Consider the following 15,644-nt stretch of genomic DNA (forward strand, 5'->3'; position numbering starts at 1 on the left):
TTCGTTGGTACAACACTGATTTCCTGAAACCTTTGGTTCAAAAGCCTTTCCAGACTTTTGATTTTTCCAAAGTAGGGGTGGTCACCTAGATTTTAAAAACATTGAATTTACTTTAATAAATATACAGGCATGGTTGAGTGGTAAGAGGCTCGCCGCCCAACCAAATGGTTCAGTCCTACTGCATGGCACCTTGGGCAAGTGTTCTCTACTATAGCTTTGGGCTGACAAAAACCTTGTGAATGGTTTTGGTAGACAGAAACTGAAAGAAGCCTGTCATGTCTTTGTATCTGTTTGTCCCTCATCCCCACTGTTTGGCAACCAATGTTGGTGTGTTTATGCCCCCATAACTTAGTGGTTCAACAAAAATACTGATAGAATAAGTGCATCATCATCGTTTGACGTCCGTTTTCCATGCTGGCATGGGTTGGACAAAATAATGCAAGCTTAAAAAAATGAAGTACTGGGGTCGATTCATTCAACAAAAAGTTTTTCGAGGCGGTGCCCCAGCATGGCCTCAGTCTAATGACTGAAACGAGTAAAATATGAATGAAATACAGGTGCTTGTACATTAGAAATTATACATGTTTATAAAGAGTGTACTGTGCAAGGTACAGTAAACTGGTAGCTGCGGGAATTTGAAGTCCTTGCTCGTAAACTAGTGCACATTATAAGAAGTTTTGCCTCTTCAAATGTGCACCATTATTGGTTCATTAGTTAACTAGTTGACTAATAGTATGGTTTCAAATTTTGGCACAAGGCCAGCAAGTCTGAGCGAGAGGGTAAGTTGATTACATTAACCCCAGTGCTCAACTGGTACAGATTTTACTGACCCTAAAAGTGTGAAAGGCAAAGTCGACCTTAGTGAAATTTGAAGTCAGATCATAAAGACAGATGATATTTCTTCTGTGTTTTGACAGGCATGCTAATGATTCTGCCAGCTTGCCACCCACCTTTTTTTTTAGTTGACTAATAATAATGAAAAGAAATTGAATAGATCAAGTATGTCTTTTTTATTGGCAAAATTACCCTCTCAAGATACATGGTTTTATAACAAGAACCTTGCAAAAATAATAAAAGCAAAATCATTTTTTATAGTGTTACTGGAAAGTTGGTGTTATACTTGTTATGTTTTAGTTTGAAAGGAGAGAAGGAAGTGTTTCAAAACAGACCTGTGGTAAATCTGGAATTCCTAGTTTGTGTGCACACAGGCAGCGTGTAAAGAGATTGGTGATTTGCAGTGCTAAAGCTGCCCGATAGCGATCTTCTCGGCGTACCAGGTAACGTACTTCATCGTGAATACTAATGGAAAAACGACCGTCAATTGAATACTCTTCCAGAAGCCATTTCATGGAGACTAGCATCAAATGAAGATAATCAACAGCTGAACTCTGAACTGCCCAGTTGATCCGGCTGTTCATAAACTTGAGAACAGAAAACAAGAGGCTAAGACAATTTTAAACAGATAATGGAATTAATGTTAATTACAATCAATACCAATATAACTTTGTATTATATCTTATCTTTGTCTTATTACATACATTTCAATTACCTTATATGTGAATCAGGGATGTCTTAGCTACATTATAAGCCCAGGGAAAATCAATGCATTGGGCCCTGCAGTATTTACTACAACAAGCAACAAAATACATAATTTCTGTGGATTTGTCTAGCTCTAAGTTCTATTTACCATTTCAGCACTGTCATTCTCCTTCAGTCAAGAACTATCTAACTTAACCTTACTATAGAAACAGAAAAACCACACTGGCATAGTTTGTATGGGTCTAAAATTTTTAGGATATTTTAATACTGTGAATTTTGGTTCACTTTTCAACACAAATTATGAAGTTGAAGCAGAATATATAAATTAAGTAACATGTAAAGTGGGATGTTTAAGAGAACATGTATAGCTTCAAGAAAGGTTTGAATTCATGACTTTTGAGGCCACAAATCCATCTTTACTTACTTAGACTTTTATCTGAATAAAAATGATTTTGAGATTTTCAAATTTATAAATTGATAGATATCAATAGAGTTAAGTGTAATATGTTGTTTAATCTCAGGCCAACCCTGATCATGCAGTTATGACCAACTTGTCTTTTTTTTTAAGACATAGTAATGCTATTTAAGGGAGATTTGACAATTATTTCCAGTAGGATGAAAAACTGCATAGAGGGTCTTTGATGGCTTGTGCAAATGAAGGGATTTTCTGGTTCTGTTTCATGTAAGCATGGTACTGAACCCAAGCAGAGATTCAAATTCATCATACAAGAATACGATTTAGACTTGTATTCTCTCCACTGTAAATTCTATCTCTCTAACCCCAGAGATTCTGATGTGGCCACCACTAAAATCTATAAACATAAAAATCATCATCATCATTTGGCAACTCCAGTCAAAAATGACCTCACAACTTCTCAGACCTCATGAAACGGCACTGTCACACCAAGGTCTTGAATGTTTTTCCCAAATCTCTAGTAGTAACCTCTGGATAAGAGAACTTGCAACTTTTGCCAGTAGCTGACCAAAGTCTCCAAAGGACAGATGATGATTCTAACTCATCTTTTCCCTAAAGCAGTACCCAGCAAAACACACTTTTGTTGTCTCTCTGTTTATGAGTGGGAAAGTCCCATGAATTTCTTTTTGTGTTGGATGTATTTTCCACAAAAGATTTTGTATTTCTTGTAGAAATTATGTGAACAACCATCTGATCATTTCTGAAGATTTGAAGGAAGAGTCCATGTTTCTGAACTGGCACAATAAAATACAAAAGATATAGATTTTACAAATCCACTTAAATTCTACAACATCCACTGACCTTGAAAGACCATGGATCAGTGCCTGGAGAACTTTGTTGCAGCTGCTGATTGGTGGTGGTGCAGCGTCTGCTTTCCAAACATTGGCCAATTTGCTGTAAGTTGACCATGTTATTGCCTTCCAGGTGAGAACATCTTTTCTGAGTTCATCACACATTAACTACAATATTTAAAGTGATAAATGGCAAGACAGTGTAGAAAAGACATATCCAGATTGTCATACTGTACATCCATACAATTCATCACTACATGTCAGATTGTGTACACTGAAGGATGGAATAAATGGAGCAACTGCTTACTACGTGTGTGCCATAGGACTGCACAATTAGAGCTGACTTGGGGTTATATAACATCATTAACCCTTAAACTGTCGGGGGAAAAAGGTTGCATGAATGTGTGTGCCAAACAGGTGAAAAACAACCAATATCTTTCTCTTGAAAGCAATTTTTATATTTATTTTCACTTTAAGTTGGAAAACTATAATAATTGTCAATCTCGCACACAATAAAATTTACTATCTCACTATCAAAAGGTGCCATGAAATATTCACTTTCTTTTGATGATGACCTCATTCATGCAAAATTTTTGAAACATTAATTGACCATGTCCACTATATTCTAATGAAACATTAATTGATGTCTGCTGTTTAAGGGTTAATAGATAAAATCTGTAGGTTTAAAGGTTTCGTCTTATTTGAACTCAAAATAGCATTTCTATTGTTTCTGCTAGAATAAGGAAAACCATATTTACATCTTCAGAAACTTGCTTTGGTTCTAATGCTTCACTGATTCGACAGCCCAAAACTGGTGTCACTGGTTGAGCATCCCTGGCAATTTCCTCTAATTTGTTAAACATGAAGCTTTCACTGAAACACAAACAGTTAGAAGTCTAGTTAAGAAACCTGTAATCCATGTTAGTACAATTTTCACATATATAGCTTTGGTCAGCCCAAAGCTATAGTAGAGAACACTTGCCCAAGGTGCCATGCAGTAGGACTGAACCATTTGGTTGGGCAGCAAGCCTCTTACCACACAACCATGCCTGCATTTATTAAAGTAAATTCAATGTTTTTAAAATCCAGAGGTGACCACCCCTACTTTGGAAAAATCAAAAGTCTGGAAAGGCTTTTGAATCAAAGGTTTCAGGAAATCAGTGTTGTACCAATGAAGAAACCCTTAGATAGTTGCCCACCTTGTTAGAAATAGCAACCAAATCTCCTTTATATCAATCCGCTGTGGGACTGTGACCCAAAACCATGCGGTTGTCAAGCGTACTTCATAACCATACTACTATACTGGTGAATGTGTGTGTGTGTGTGTGTGAGTGCTTACATTGTGACCTTGTGAGCTACAATCAGCATTCTCTGTTGTCATTTCTCAGTCAACAAATCAAATGATAGCTCTGGGCTTTGACAGACATGTAGTGGTAAGAACACCTTTGCTTGAACAACTGGTAAGGATTAGCAACAGAAAGGATATGTAATTTATATGTTGAATAAATTAATGATGTCATAAATAGAAATCACTAAAATAGATAAAGATATTAATGACTAAAACGCCCCAGCATGCTACAGTCTAATGACTGAAACAAATGTAATAATAAACATGCTAGCATGGAAAAACCCAAACATAAAAATAAACAAATTTGTACTGCTTTTTTTTTTTAATGTTTAGTCACAAAATGGAAGAAAGAACTAGACTTGTTATTAGGATTTCCAGGAATAATGGGAGGAAGTTACCTGCAGACTAGAGGCATGACCTGACATTATACAGGGCAAGGAATTATTTAGTCTACTACCTAACAGAGTGAAGGATTAGGTCCACTGCCCAAGAACAAAAATAGTCCTTCTGATTATTAACTTCCATACATTTTTCACCAACCAAATGAAAATAAACAAATAGTCACACTAACATGCCAGATCAAAGTAAGTTAACAACAACAACAACAAAAGCAGCAAGAAGAGAATCTAGAGATACACACCTGCCTCCAACCCAACTTCCAGTCTCAGCGCTGAAATAAGAAATAAATAAAACCATTAAAAATTAACTCATGTTAAATTTACTTTCTCTCTCTGATCAGACATTTGTACATTACTGCATATGCTTTATACGCACTTTTGACAAGTTGTGGTGCACCTGAGCACTGTATACAATAATTTCATTTTTATTATTATTATTATAATATATATATATATATATATATATATATATAGTTCAAATTTATAGAAAAACTAAAGACAAAGACAGGTGTAGCAACAACAAGCTATATGCGAGTTTGCTATATGCAATAAAATATTCTTAAGTAAAGAAGAGGTAATTGAAGCATTTGAACAGTTTATCAGTGTAAAAGATGAAAAATTCATTGAAGATGGAATATATGCCTTAGAGGAACATTGGATGAAGGTCATTAATGAACAAGGATCATATTTTGATTCAATAAATAAATAAATATTCTAAATTTTGCCAAAAATTGCATCAAATTTTGCCAAAAGCTTAGTGATATCTACACAGGCCTACACAAAGTTTTCAAAAAGTTTTCATTGTTTTCAAAACAATCATAGAGATCTTGTGCAACTGAAACCTGAGCGTCTTTTTGGTCAGCTGAAAGCAGTTTTGGCACAAACTAGGCAGACACGCGTCTCATACCCAAATCTTCAAGGATAATGAACTGAACTGTAACTAATCTGTACATCCTCTGATAACTCACAAATGGTGATTTGACGATTTTCCCTCACAGCTGCACACTCATCTGCGATGTTTTTCTTAGTTCTACTGGTTGTGGGTCTCCCAGAACGTTTGTCACTATCAACATTTTTTGGGGCATCTTGAAAATGTCTGAACCATTTATGCGGCTCATACACTCCTCTTCATACACTTTCTGCAATTTTGCATAGGCCTCTGAGCAAGTATAACCATGACACCTTTCTCAAAAGGAATTCAGCCGCTTTGCCTCTGTGAGGCCCAACACTTGAAAGGTGCTTATTACGTGCCACCAGTACAGGTGCCAGTCATGTGACACCAGTATTAGCCATGACTATGATTTCACTTGGCTTGCTGGGTTTTCTCAAGCACAGCATATTACTAAAAGTCTCAGTCACTGGTCATTGACTCTGTGAGGCTCAAAGTTCGAAGATCATGCTTCACCACTTCATCCCATGTCTTCCTGGGTCTACCTCTACCACAGGTTCCCTCTGCAGTTAGAGATCGGCATTTCTTTACAGAGCTAGCTGTCCTCATCCATATAAGTGACTGTCCTTAAAGATGGTAAGTACCCAGCATCACCACAGTTGAAAGACAAATTAATAAAAGATTATTTTTTTAAATCAACTTTTACAAGAACAATAAAGGATTTTTCAGTCAGAAGAATAGAATTTACTTACTCTCTATTTCCTTTTGTAGCTGTAAACAACTTCTTAATCTTAGACTGTGCTTCACGATAGCTTAACCGGTGGTTAAACTGTAACAAGAGCTGTTCTGCAAATTTATGACCAGCTCCATAGATCCGGCTATAGTTGAAAACCTGAAACAGCCAACAACAATGACAAATATTAAGACACTTCGTATTTACTTAAAAATTGTTAGTGCTAGTCAGTTTTTAAAATGCACACTGAGTTGAGAGCCACAACAGGAGTACTGCTCCTATATCTGAGATATTGAAACAGCTAGGTATGCATATGCACATACACACACAAGTCATTCTAGAATACATTAACAAAGGTCACCCAACTGATTGGTATGAAGTTGCTCACTGACAAATTCCTGCTTCTGTCCAATGGAAATGCTGTCTTCTCTTTCTGCTTTTTCTATAACATTAACTACAGTGACCAACACTCCTCTGAGTTGACCTGTTTTGATACCACACCCAATTCATTTGCCTGTCTATCTCACATCATTCATCTTGTTTTCATTACATCAAGGCCCACACTAACTGACTACATTTCCAGAACATCAGCTCTCTGGAATTCCCTCTCTGCATATGTTTTTCGTTGCAGTTGTTGATTTGAAACTTTTCGAGAGGAACATTTTGCCAATTTCACCAGTCTCTAAAGGCATGTAAAGGACACACGAATCTCTAAAGGCATGCAAAGGCGCAATGGCCCAGTGGTTAGGGCAGCAGACTCACAGTCATAGGATCACAGTTTCGATTCCCAGATTGGGCATTGTGAGTGTTTATTGAGTGAAAACACCTAAAGCTCCATGAGGCTCCAACAGGGGGTGGTGGCGATCCCTGCTGTACTCTTTCGCCACCACTTTCTCTCACTCTTTCTTTTGTTGGCCTGCTCGCTTAGCCAGCAGGGTGGCATCATTTTCAGGCTAAAACAATGTGAAGCGCATTGTGACCAGTGATGCGTAGCAACATCTGATAACCTGGCCTGTCATGGTAATCACAGTGATATATATATATATATTCACCCTTTCCTGCTTGAATGGGTCAGGCAGAATTTGTTGAGGTAGATTTTCTATAGCTGGACTATCTTTAAAAAAAATGTAAAAATCTGAAATTTAAAGAAAAAATATGGATAAAAATGATGCATTACCTTGGCATGGTCTCGGCTGATACCAACCAATTCTGCAGTTTTGCTGTGCATGTCTGTTCCTTCAGATTTTTTACCTTGCAGTGTCATCCAACTTAAGGCAGTGCAGCCTACAAACAGTGAAGAATAGTTAAAGATAGGAGATTCAAGCCTAAAAATGTCACTTTAAGCGTCCTGATTTTTAGAGTATACTCATTAGTCATCATAGATACTTTTATGGTATAAGCCTACTTGATAAGGGTTGGCATGGCTATGAAACAGGTGATTTATAGTAAGACATAAAAAGCTTCATCATAGATACTTTTATGATATAAGTTTATTCTTATGACACAAGGATGTTTGCAAAAGGGATATGAAAGCCTGCAACATCAATATTAGCAACTGAGAAGCAGTTGCCAGCAACGGTGGAGATTGGCGAACACAAAGGAGTGACAGAGAGAGAGGAGAAATGGAAGGACAAGAAAAGACGTCAACAAGAAACTATGACATTATATAATATAATATAATGAAATTATTGTATACAGTGCTCAGGTGCATCACAACTTGTCAGAAAGTGCATATAAAGTATATATTACAACCAGCCAGGCAAAGTCTTTGCTACATTTGCAGCACCTGCCAGAGGGAGTGTTTGTCCCGGATAGGACTACACCGCCACAGCAGGAAATGTATTAGGACATGAAATGTAAAAGCCGGACTAGATTATTTTATGCGCAACTCCATTGTCTCCCAAGACAAAAATGATGCCAACAGAAGTTTATGTGATAAGGATTGGTAGGGCTATGAAACAAAGTTAATCATAATAATATTCTGATAGGCACAGGCATGGCTGTTTGGATATAGAGTTGTTTCAAGTTCTATCTCACTGCGTGATACCACAAATGAGTGTCTCTCTACAATAGCTTCGAGTTGACCAATGCTTTGAGAGTGGTATCAGTAGATGGAAACAGTATGGAAGACCAGTAGAATAAAGGAATCATTTTCTCAAAAACAGGTAAGGATTGGTGACTGGAAGGGTATTCAGCCATAAAATGCTACTTCAAATAAGTCTCCATCCAACCCATGCAACCATGGAAAACTAGACATAAAATGAACAAAGAAACATGTTAAAATATTGACATGTAATTAATTATGAAATACCATTATTTGTTTAGTTCTTCGAGACATAATACAGAAAAGAAAGAACAAAAGAACTCAACAAATTGCTCTTACCATGCAACTGAGTGAAAAAGGAATCACCAATTAGAGATGCTAACCACAGCTCCTGAGAATCCACATCAGCACCAACAAAGCAATACCCAGGTGGTGATTGCACCATTCCTTTTAGTTCACTTCCAATACGATCTTTCTGAAACATTTAAATGAGAACTAAATTCATTAGTAGCAAGTTATTTTTCCTAACGATTTCAAGGATATAATTTTGAAAAACAACTCTGGATCATAAAAAATAATCAATGCTGACTAGTATAAAGACATCCTTCTTATACCAGCCCACTGTGAACACCTCTGAGTCTATGATACACACTTTCTGCTTTAAAGTGACCATAGTTAAAACCTTCCATCAAAATGCCATATCAGTTTATGTTCCAGATACAAAGTTATTTAACTAAATTCTTCATTATTTTCAGAAGTAATTGAAACAAAGGCAATGTATTTCAACAGAAATGTAGTAACAAAAGGGTTAAATACAACAGATTTAGCAACTTAAGGCGATCTAGCCTTAAATACAATAGATCTAGCAACTTATAAGGCAGTGAGCTGGCAGAAACGTCAGCACGCCGGGTGAAATGCGTAGCCATATTTTGTCTGCCGTTACGTTCTGAGTTCAAATTCCGCCGAGGTCGACTTTGCCTTTCGTCCTTTCGGGGTCGATTAAATAAGTACCAGTTACACACTGGGATCGATATAATCAACTTAATCCGTTTGTCTGTCCTTGTTTGTCCTCTCTGTGTTTAGTAAAGAAATAGGTATTTCGTCTACTGCTATGTTCTGAGTTCAAATTCTGCTGAGTTTGACTTTGCCTTTCATCCTTTCAGGGTCAATTAAATAAGTACCAGTTACGCACTGGGGTCGATATAATCGACTTAATCCGTTTGTCTGTTCTTGTTTGTCCCCTCTGTATGTAGCCCCTTGTGAGCAGTAAAGGAATAAGATCTAGCAACTTAACATCAAAACTATACATTCTAACAGGCCAAGAGTTGTAATATGTCTAGTCTGTGATATTTATCTTTCAATGCCTTCAAATCCATATTCATTCTCATTGGTGAAGGTATGGCTGTATGGTTAAGAAGATTACTTCACAACCACATGGTTTCCGACTCATCTCTGCTGCATGGCACTGTGAATCCTTAAGCACCCTAATGCTTTGTGAATGAAACTCATGCTCACTCTCATGTAATATGAAGTGATAATGTATCTTCTCTACAGCAAGAAATCTCTTCTTGTCCTTTCTATCACACCTCTTAACACCTAGTATATAACTGCCTCCTTCTCTACAGCACGCTCACTCAGGAGTGTCTTTAGTCTTGCTAGTTACATGGTAACTGTTGTGATTTTAGTTTTGATCATGTGATTTTGATTGTCTCGATTGCTGTTATATGCCTGCAGTGCGACTGCGCGGAGTTCTGTTCTGTTAGCGGCACGATGTGTTCAGTGTTGATTTTAGTTAGTCGAGAATGTAGCAACTCGCTGCATAAAAATGTTATTGCGATGACGTTTGGGTTTATAACAATTTAATCAACTAACTATAGCTACAGAGAGAGAACATCAGCAAATTTATAAAACCAAACTTGTTCACCGCTGATCTAAGTTTGAGTCAAGCTTCAAAAGAATGGAAATATTGGTTCGGAACTTTAAAAAATTTTTTAGAATCCTTTCCTGCTGAACCACCTATCAAAGATGAAAGCAAACTTAGGTGTTTAATAGCACACATAGATAAAGATATTCACAAACTCGTAAGTGAATGTAAGAATTACTCAGAAGCAATTAAAACTCTGAGAGACTGTGAAACCTTTTAAACTTTGATATTCGAGTTTGGGTTTATAACAGTGAGCTCACTAATGCTGGTGCAATGAAAACAGCAACCAGTACATTCAATAAGATGGTTGGCATTAGGAAGAGCATCTTGCCATAGAAACCATGTTAAAGTAGACAGTGAAGCATTATGCGATCCTCCAGCTTGTCACACCCTGTTGAACCATCCAGCCCATGACAGCATAGTATATGGATATTGCAAGACAATAATAATGATGATAAATACATATACATACACGTGTGTGTGTGTCTTGATATTGTTGATATAAGGCGGCAAGCTGGCAGAAACGTTAGCACGCCAGGCGAAATGCGTAGCCGTATTTCGTCTGCCGTTAGGTTCCGAGTTCAAATTCCACCAAGGTCGACTTTGCTTTTCATCCTTTCGGGGTCGATAAATTAAGTACCAGTTACGCACTGGGGTCGATATAATTGACTTAATCCCTTTGTCTGTCCTTGTTTGTCCTCTCTCTGTTTAGCCCCTTGTGGGTAGTAAAGAAATAGGTATTGTTGATGTTGAAGTGTAAAAAACCAGTATCAATGCTTAGGTAGCAATGTCATTATTGGTGTCTGCCACCAAAGCATATCCAGCTGTTGAGCAGTTCATCACATGAAAGACCGAGCAAATAAGTATCTTACTAGTAAACAAGTAAGGGCTGGCAAAAGGATGGACACCTGGCTTTAGAATACTGCCTGAGCAGGTTTCATCCAACACATGCCAGCATGGAAACAACAACATAAAACGGATGAAGAAGATGATGATGATTAAAACAAGAAGCCACTACTTGTAAAATGAAATCAAAAGATACATACATAAGCGTTGCTGGCTGTCAGCCACGTTGGTTCAACAGCACGTCGAGTAACGGTACCGGCTGGAACAATCCGAGGTACAATGGCACCATACTGCTTAATAACTGAATACTCTTTGTTCCTTTAATGAACATATAAAATTTTAAAAATCAATTAAAAGCAGAAATATAATAACAGTAGTTTGTTTCAAAGGAAATCGTCTTGCTCCAAAAAAAAAAAATAAATAAATAAGGGTTGGGGAGGCTGAGTGGTGGGGAACTACTGGCTACTACTAGTTGAAAATATGAGGTCAAACTCTGCACTGGGCAAGACATAAAGAGCTTCACTTTCTTTTTTTATCAATGTAATTCAATTCAATAATAGAGCTTGATATTAACCACAGATCTGGAATCAAAATGATAATGACTCTGAAATTCATGTACAATCTTACTGTAGCTTACTCTCTTTACTCTTACTTGTTTCAGTCATTTGACTGTGGCCATGCTGGAGCAACACCTTTAGTCGAGCACCTCAACTCCAGGACTTATTCTTTGTAAGCCTAGTACTTTTTCTATCGGTCTCTTTTGCCGAACCACTAAGTTACAGGGACGTAAACACACCAGCATCGGTTGTCAAGCGATGTTGGGGGGACAAACACAGACACACACACATATATATATATACATATGACGGGCCTCTTTCAGTTTCCGTCTACCAAATCCATTCACAAGGCTTTGGTCGGCCCAAGGCTATAGTAGTAGACACTTGCCCAAGGTGCCACGCAGTGGGACTGAACCCGGAACCATGTGGTTCGTAAGGAAGCTACTTACCACACAGCCACTCCTACACCTATTTTTCAATAAATGTATTTCCTAATTATTGAAGGTTAAATTAAACCTGTAGATAATATATATGATAAAAAGAGAAGAGCAATGTCTATAGATCCTCATTTAAACATCTCAAATTATTATGGCAAAAACAGAGTGATAGATTAAGTACCAAACTTTAAGATATGTACAAGGGTCACTTTGATCAACTAAACCCTTCAAGGCAGTGCCCCATCATGGCAATAGTCTGGTGAGAAAAGAGTATGTATATATTTAATGGCTCTTGTGTTAATTTTAGAAAATGAGGGTTATAGCTGTTTGATAAGAGAAGGACTGAGGACTTGATGGGGGTGCTGGGGTTGGAGGAATCAGTGGAACGGCTGGCAAGGGAGAATGGAGTGCGGTGGTACGAGCATGTGTTGAGGAGGGATGAGGAGCATGTTCTGGAGAGGGTGCTAGAGTTTGAGGTGAATGGATGGCAAAAGCAAGGTAGCCCAAAGAAAATGTGGAAGGGACAGGTGGAGGGGGAGATTGGGAGTGTTGGCTTGAGAAGGGAGGATGCCCAAAACTGAGCAAGATGGCAAGATGGTGTGAGGGTGGTTGTTATGGCATTGTGGTAGATCCTGCCACCCCGGTTAACAGGAACAAAACCTGGATTCAAAATGATGGATGGATGGATATGGACTAGTTGATTTTATACACACACATAAATAAAGACATCTACCGGAGAGGACTAAGCTAAAAAAATAAATAAATAAATAAATTTTTAAAAGACAGAACAAACCCCAGAAGTCAAACTATACATATACTGCTAGTGATTACACCAAGTGGAATCTGAACAAATCTCTATATATATAAAACTGAAGTTGTCTGTGTATGGCAGGTTTAGTAGCCTTCAACTAACACTATCTCCTCCAAGACCCTGTGGCACAAGTTGATCAAAATTGAGAGTATGATAGAAGAAGGCTTGCTCTTCCTTCCATAGAAGAAAAAATTCAAATCGGACCATGTTAACACCAAAAATTATTTACATCAAAAAGGTGCTTTTTTTCTATGAAAATCCCTATTTTTTAATGATTTTTTTGACTGCTGTGTCATCATTTTTCGGTGTATTTCAACCAGAAAAATGTTCACTTAATGAGAATAACAAGCTACATAATGCAAAATTTTTACTTTTCAAAAATTCCAATTCTAAAGAGTCGAAAAGAAAACAAGCCCAAGCAACGCTGGGCTATACTGCTAGTTCAATTATAAAAAGAAGACTGAAAATGTTTCACTAGTTTCTTAACTACACAGGTATGCCTGTGTAATTAAAACAAAATACAATTTGGTAGAGACCTACCTAATGACTGCAGGAGGAAGTTCGCTGTGCTTTGCCCAAACAACCATTTGTGACCTAAAAAGCCAAAAGCAAAAAATTATAACAATTTGTATTCCCTTTTCCACAGAAGAGTTCTTAGACAAGTTCTTTTGGTAGATTTATAATGAGAATTGAAAGAATATAACATTTCTTCTTCCAAGAGAGAGAGAGAGAGAGAGAATATAGGGAAATGTCATGAATATATAAGTAGATGGTTCTAATAGAGCACTATTTTTCACAGTTTTTCTAATTTTAAATGGAATGCAAATTGCTCCACCAAACTTGCTTGATGCATAGTCCTCAGGACCAAGTTCTCTCAAGAAGCATCAAACCTCAACAAATATTGGAACAAGAATATGTAGTTGGTTACAAAATTGTGATTAAAATTTTATTATTTTATAAAGACAAACTTTATTACATTTTTTTTCTATTAATGACATTTTCTAAATAGTTAGAGGTAACTGACATAACAGTATTTTCATTCATCTCCCATTATTGGTGAATTTGATTTGTGAAACTAAATTTTCTTGGATTTGTTGTAATTATTTTCCCCAACTCTTCTCTGCTCTGTCACTTCATCTACTACCATACAATCTACAACTGCGAGATACCTCCTTTGAAAAGTGTATGAGTACCGTTCATAGGCTGATATGTAAGACAGGTGGTTACACATAGTCAGGGGTAACCTATAATTAAACAACAATAAAGCCAGTAATTACACTGTTAACTCCTAAATTAATTAAATATAAATTATTCAATGGTTCAAAAATAAATTTATTTACTCAATTCTTTTCTGGTTATTCTTCCAGTAAGAGCACAACTTGCTAATAAGGAGCACAGCATTAGCATAATCACCACCAGCAGAAGCCCTTAATGTGCCATCTGTAACTTTGTTTAAGTAATCCTTTGCCAATATATTTCCCACTCTTTTATTCTTACCATCCTATGTACACAAAAGAAAGAAACCAATGATAAGGACAAAAAATATTTAACCAATGAAGAAAAAACAAAAGTGAAACAGCCAAGGTTGTATGAGCAAATGAGGGAGCTTATACATAGTTGCTTGACATGTTAGAAAAAATGCAATCAGATCTCCCTCAAATCACATTTTATTGTTTTAAATAAAGGATACATTGGACATTTTTTTTTTCCAAAAAAGATGACAGGTAAAGTTGACTTCAGCAGGATTTGAACTCAGAGTGACCAGAGTGCCTAAATTCTGCCACATAAAAAAAGCACTGGTGATGGTGTCATGTAAAAAGCACTCAGTACATGCTGTAAAGTGGATGGCATTAGGAAGATTACCTAGCTGTAGAAACCAAGCCAAAACAGATTATGAAACCTGGTGTGGCCTTGCCAGCTCCAGTCAAGCTGTGCAACCCATGCCAGAATGGAAAATGGATGTTGAATGATGATATTGTGACCGCGTGTGTATCGTTGGCGATTTTTTTTCCTCTGTATTCCCTTCCTTGGATCTTTCCTTTTCCTATGTTTCTGACGAAGAGCTCTGCTCGAAACGTTAAATCCTCCTTTCTTTCCTTAGCATCCAATAACACTATACTTGTTCCACGTCCTCGTGTTGTTATGTTTTCATGTTTGGATTAACTATATATATATATATATATATATATATATATATATATATAACAGGATGGTCACAGATGGAATGCCTTTGATCAGAGATATGCCCAATCTGTTCAACCACAACTATGATTTAGATATATCCAATTTCTCTTGCAGGTATTGTTTGCAACATTCTATATTTAATCAAATATACATATTTTCTTCAGTTCCTTCCATTGCTCATTAATTCTATAATGAGCCATTACTCTACTAAACCAGTTCTCATTATCACACTATTTTCATCAATAGAGTAAATAACCAGGAGGCGGTGAGCTGGCAGAAACGTCAGCACACCGGGCGAAATGCTTAGCAGTATTTCGTCTGCCGCTACGTTCTGAGTTCAAATTCCGCCAAGGTCGACTTTGCCCTTCATCCTTTCGGCGTTGATTAAATAAGTACCAGTTACGCACTGGGGTCAATATAATCAACTTAATCCATTTGTCCCCTCTGTGTGTAGCCCCTTGTGGCTAGTAAAGAAATAAGAATAAATAACCAGGCTAAAATACTAGAGAGAATCCCATTGAGTGTGTGTGTGTCTGTGTTTGTCCCCCCAATACTGATTGACAACCACTGCTGGTGTGTTTACATCCCTGTAATAAGTACCAGGCTTTAAAAAAACAATAATAATAATTACTGGAATCAATACATTTGACTACAAATTCTTCAAGGTG

General features: G+C 37.1%; 1 protein-coding gene across 6 annotated transcripts in view; it reads right to left on the reverse strand.

Moving 5' to 3' along the window:
• Window positions 1-15,644, reverse strand: part of LOC115209216 (DNA polymerase subunit gamma-1) — a 69,830-nt gene that overhangs the window by 3,317 nt on the left and 50,869 nt on the right. For all 6 annotated transcript variants that reach the window (XM_036500952.1, XM_036500953.1, XM_036500955.1 and 3 more), the window contains 9 exons: window positions 14,133-14,293; window positions 13,333-13,386; window positions 11,188-11,305; window positions 8,557-8,692; window positions 7,351-7,457; window positions 6,193-6,332; window positions 4,794-4,823; window positions 3,564-3,678; window positions 1,170-1,421 (listed from right to left, as the gene is read on the reverse strand). In XM_036500952.1, coding sequence (XP_036356845.1) covers window positions 1,170-1,421; window positions 3,564-3,678; window positions 4,794-4,823; window positions 6,193-6,332; window positions 7,351-7,457; window positions 8,557-8,692; window positions 11,188-11,305; window positions 13,333-13,386; window positions 14,133-14,293 — 1,113 coding nt within the window. The remainder of the gene's footprint in view (window positions 1-1,169; window positions 1,422-3,563; window positions 3,679-4,793; window positions 4,824-6,192; window positions 6,333-7,350; window positions 7,458-8,556; window positions 8,693-11,187; window positions 11,306-13,332; window positions 13,387-14,132; window positions 14,294-15,644) is intronic.

Source organism: Octopus sinensis, linkage group LG3 (genome assembly GCF_006345805.1).
Source record: "Octopus sinensis linkage group LG3, ASM634580v1, whole genome shotgun sequence".
NCBI classification, from domain to species: Eukaryota; Metazoa; Mollusca; class Cephalopoda; order Octopoda; family Octopodidae; genus Octopus; species Octopus sinensis.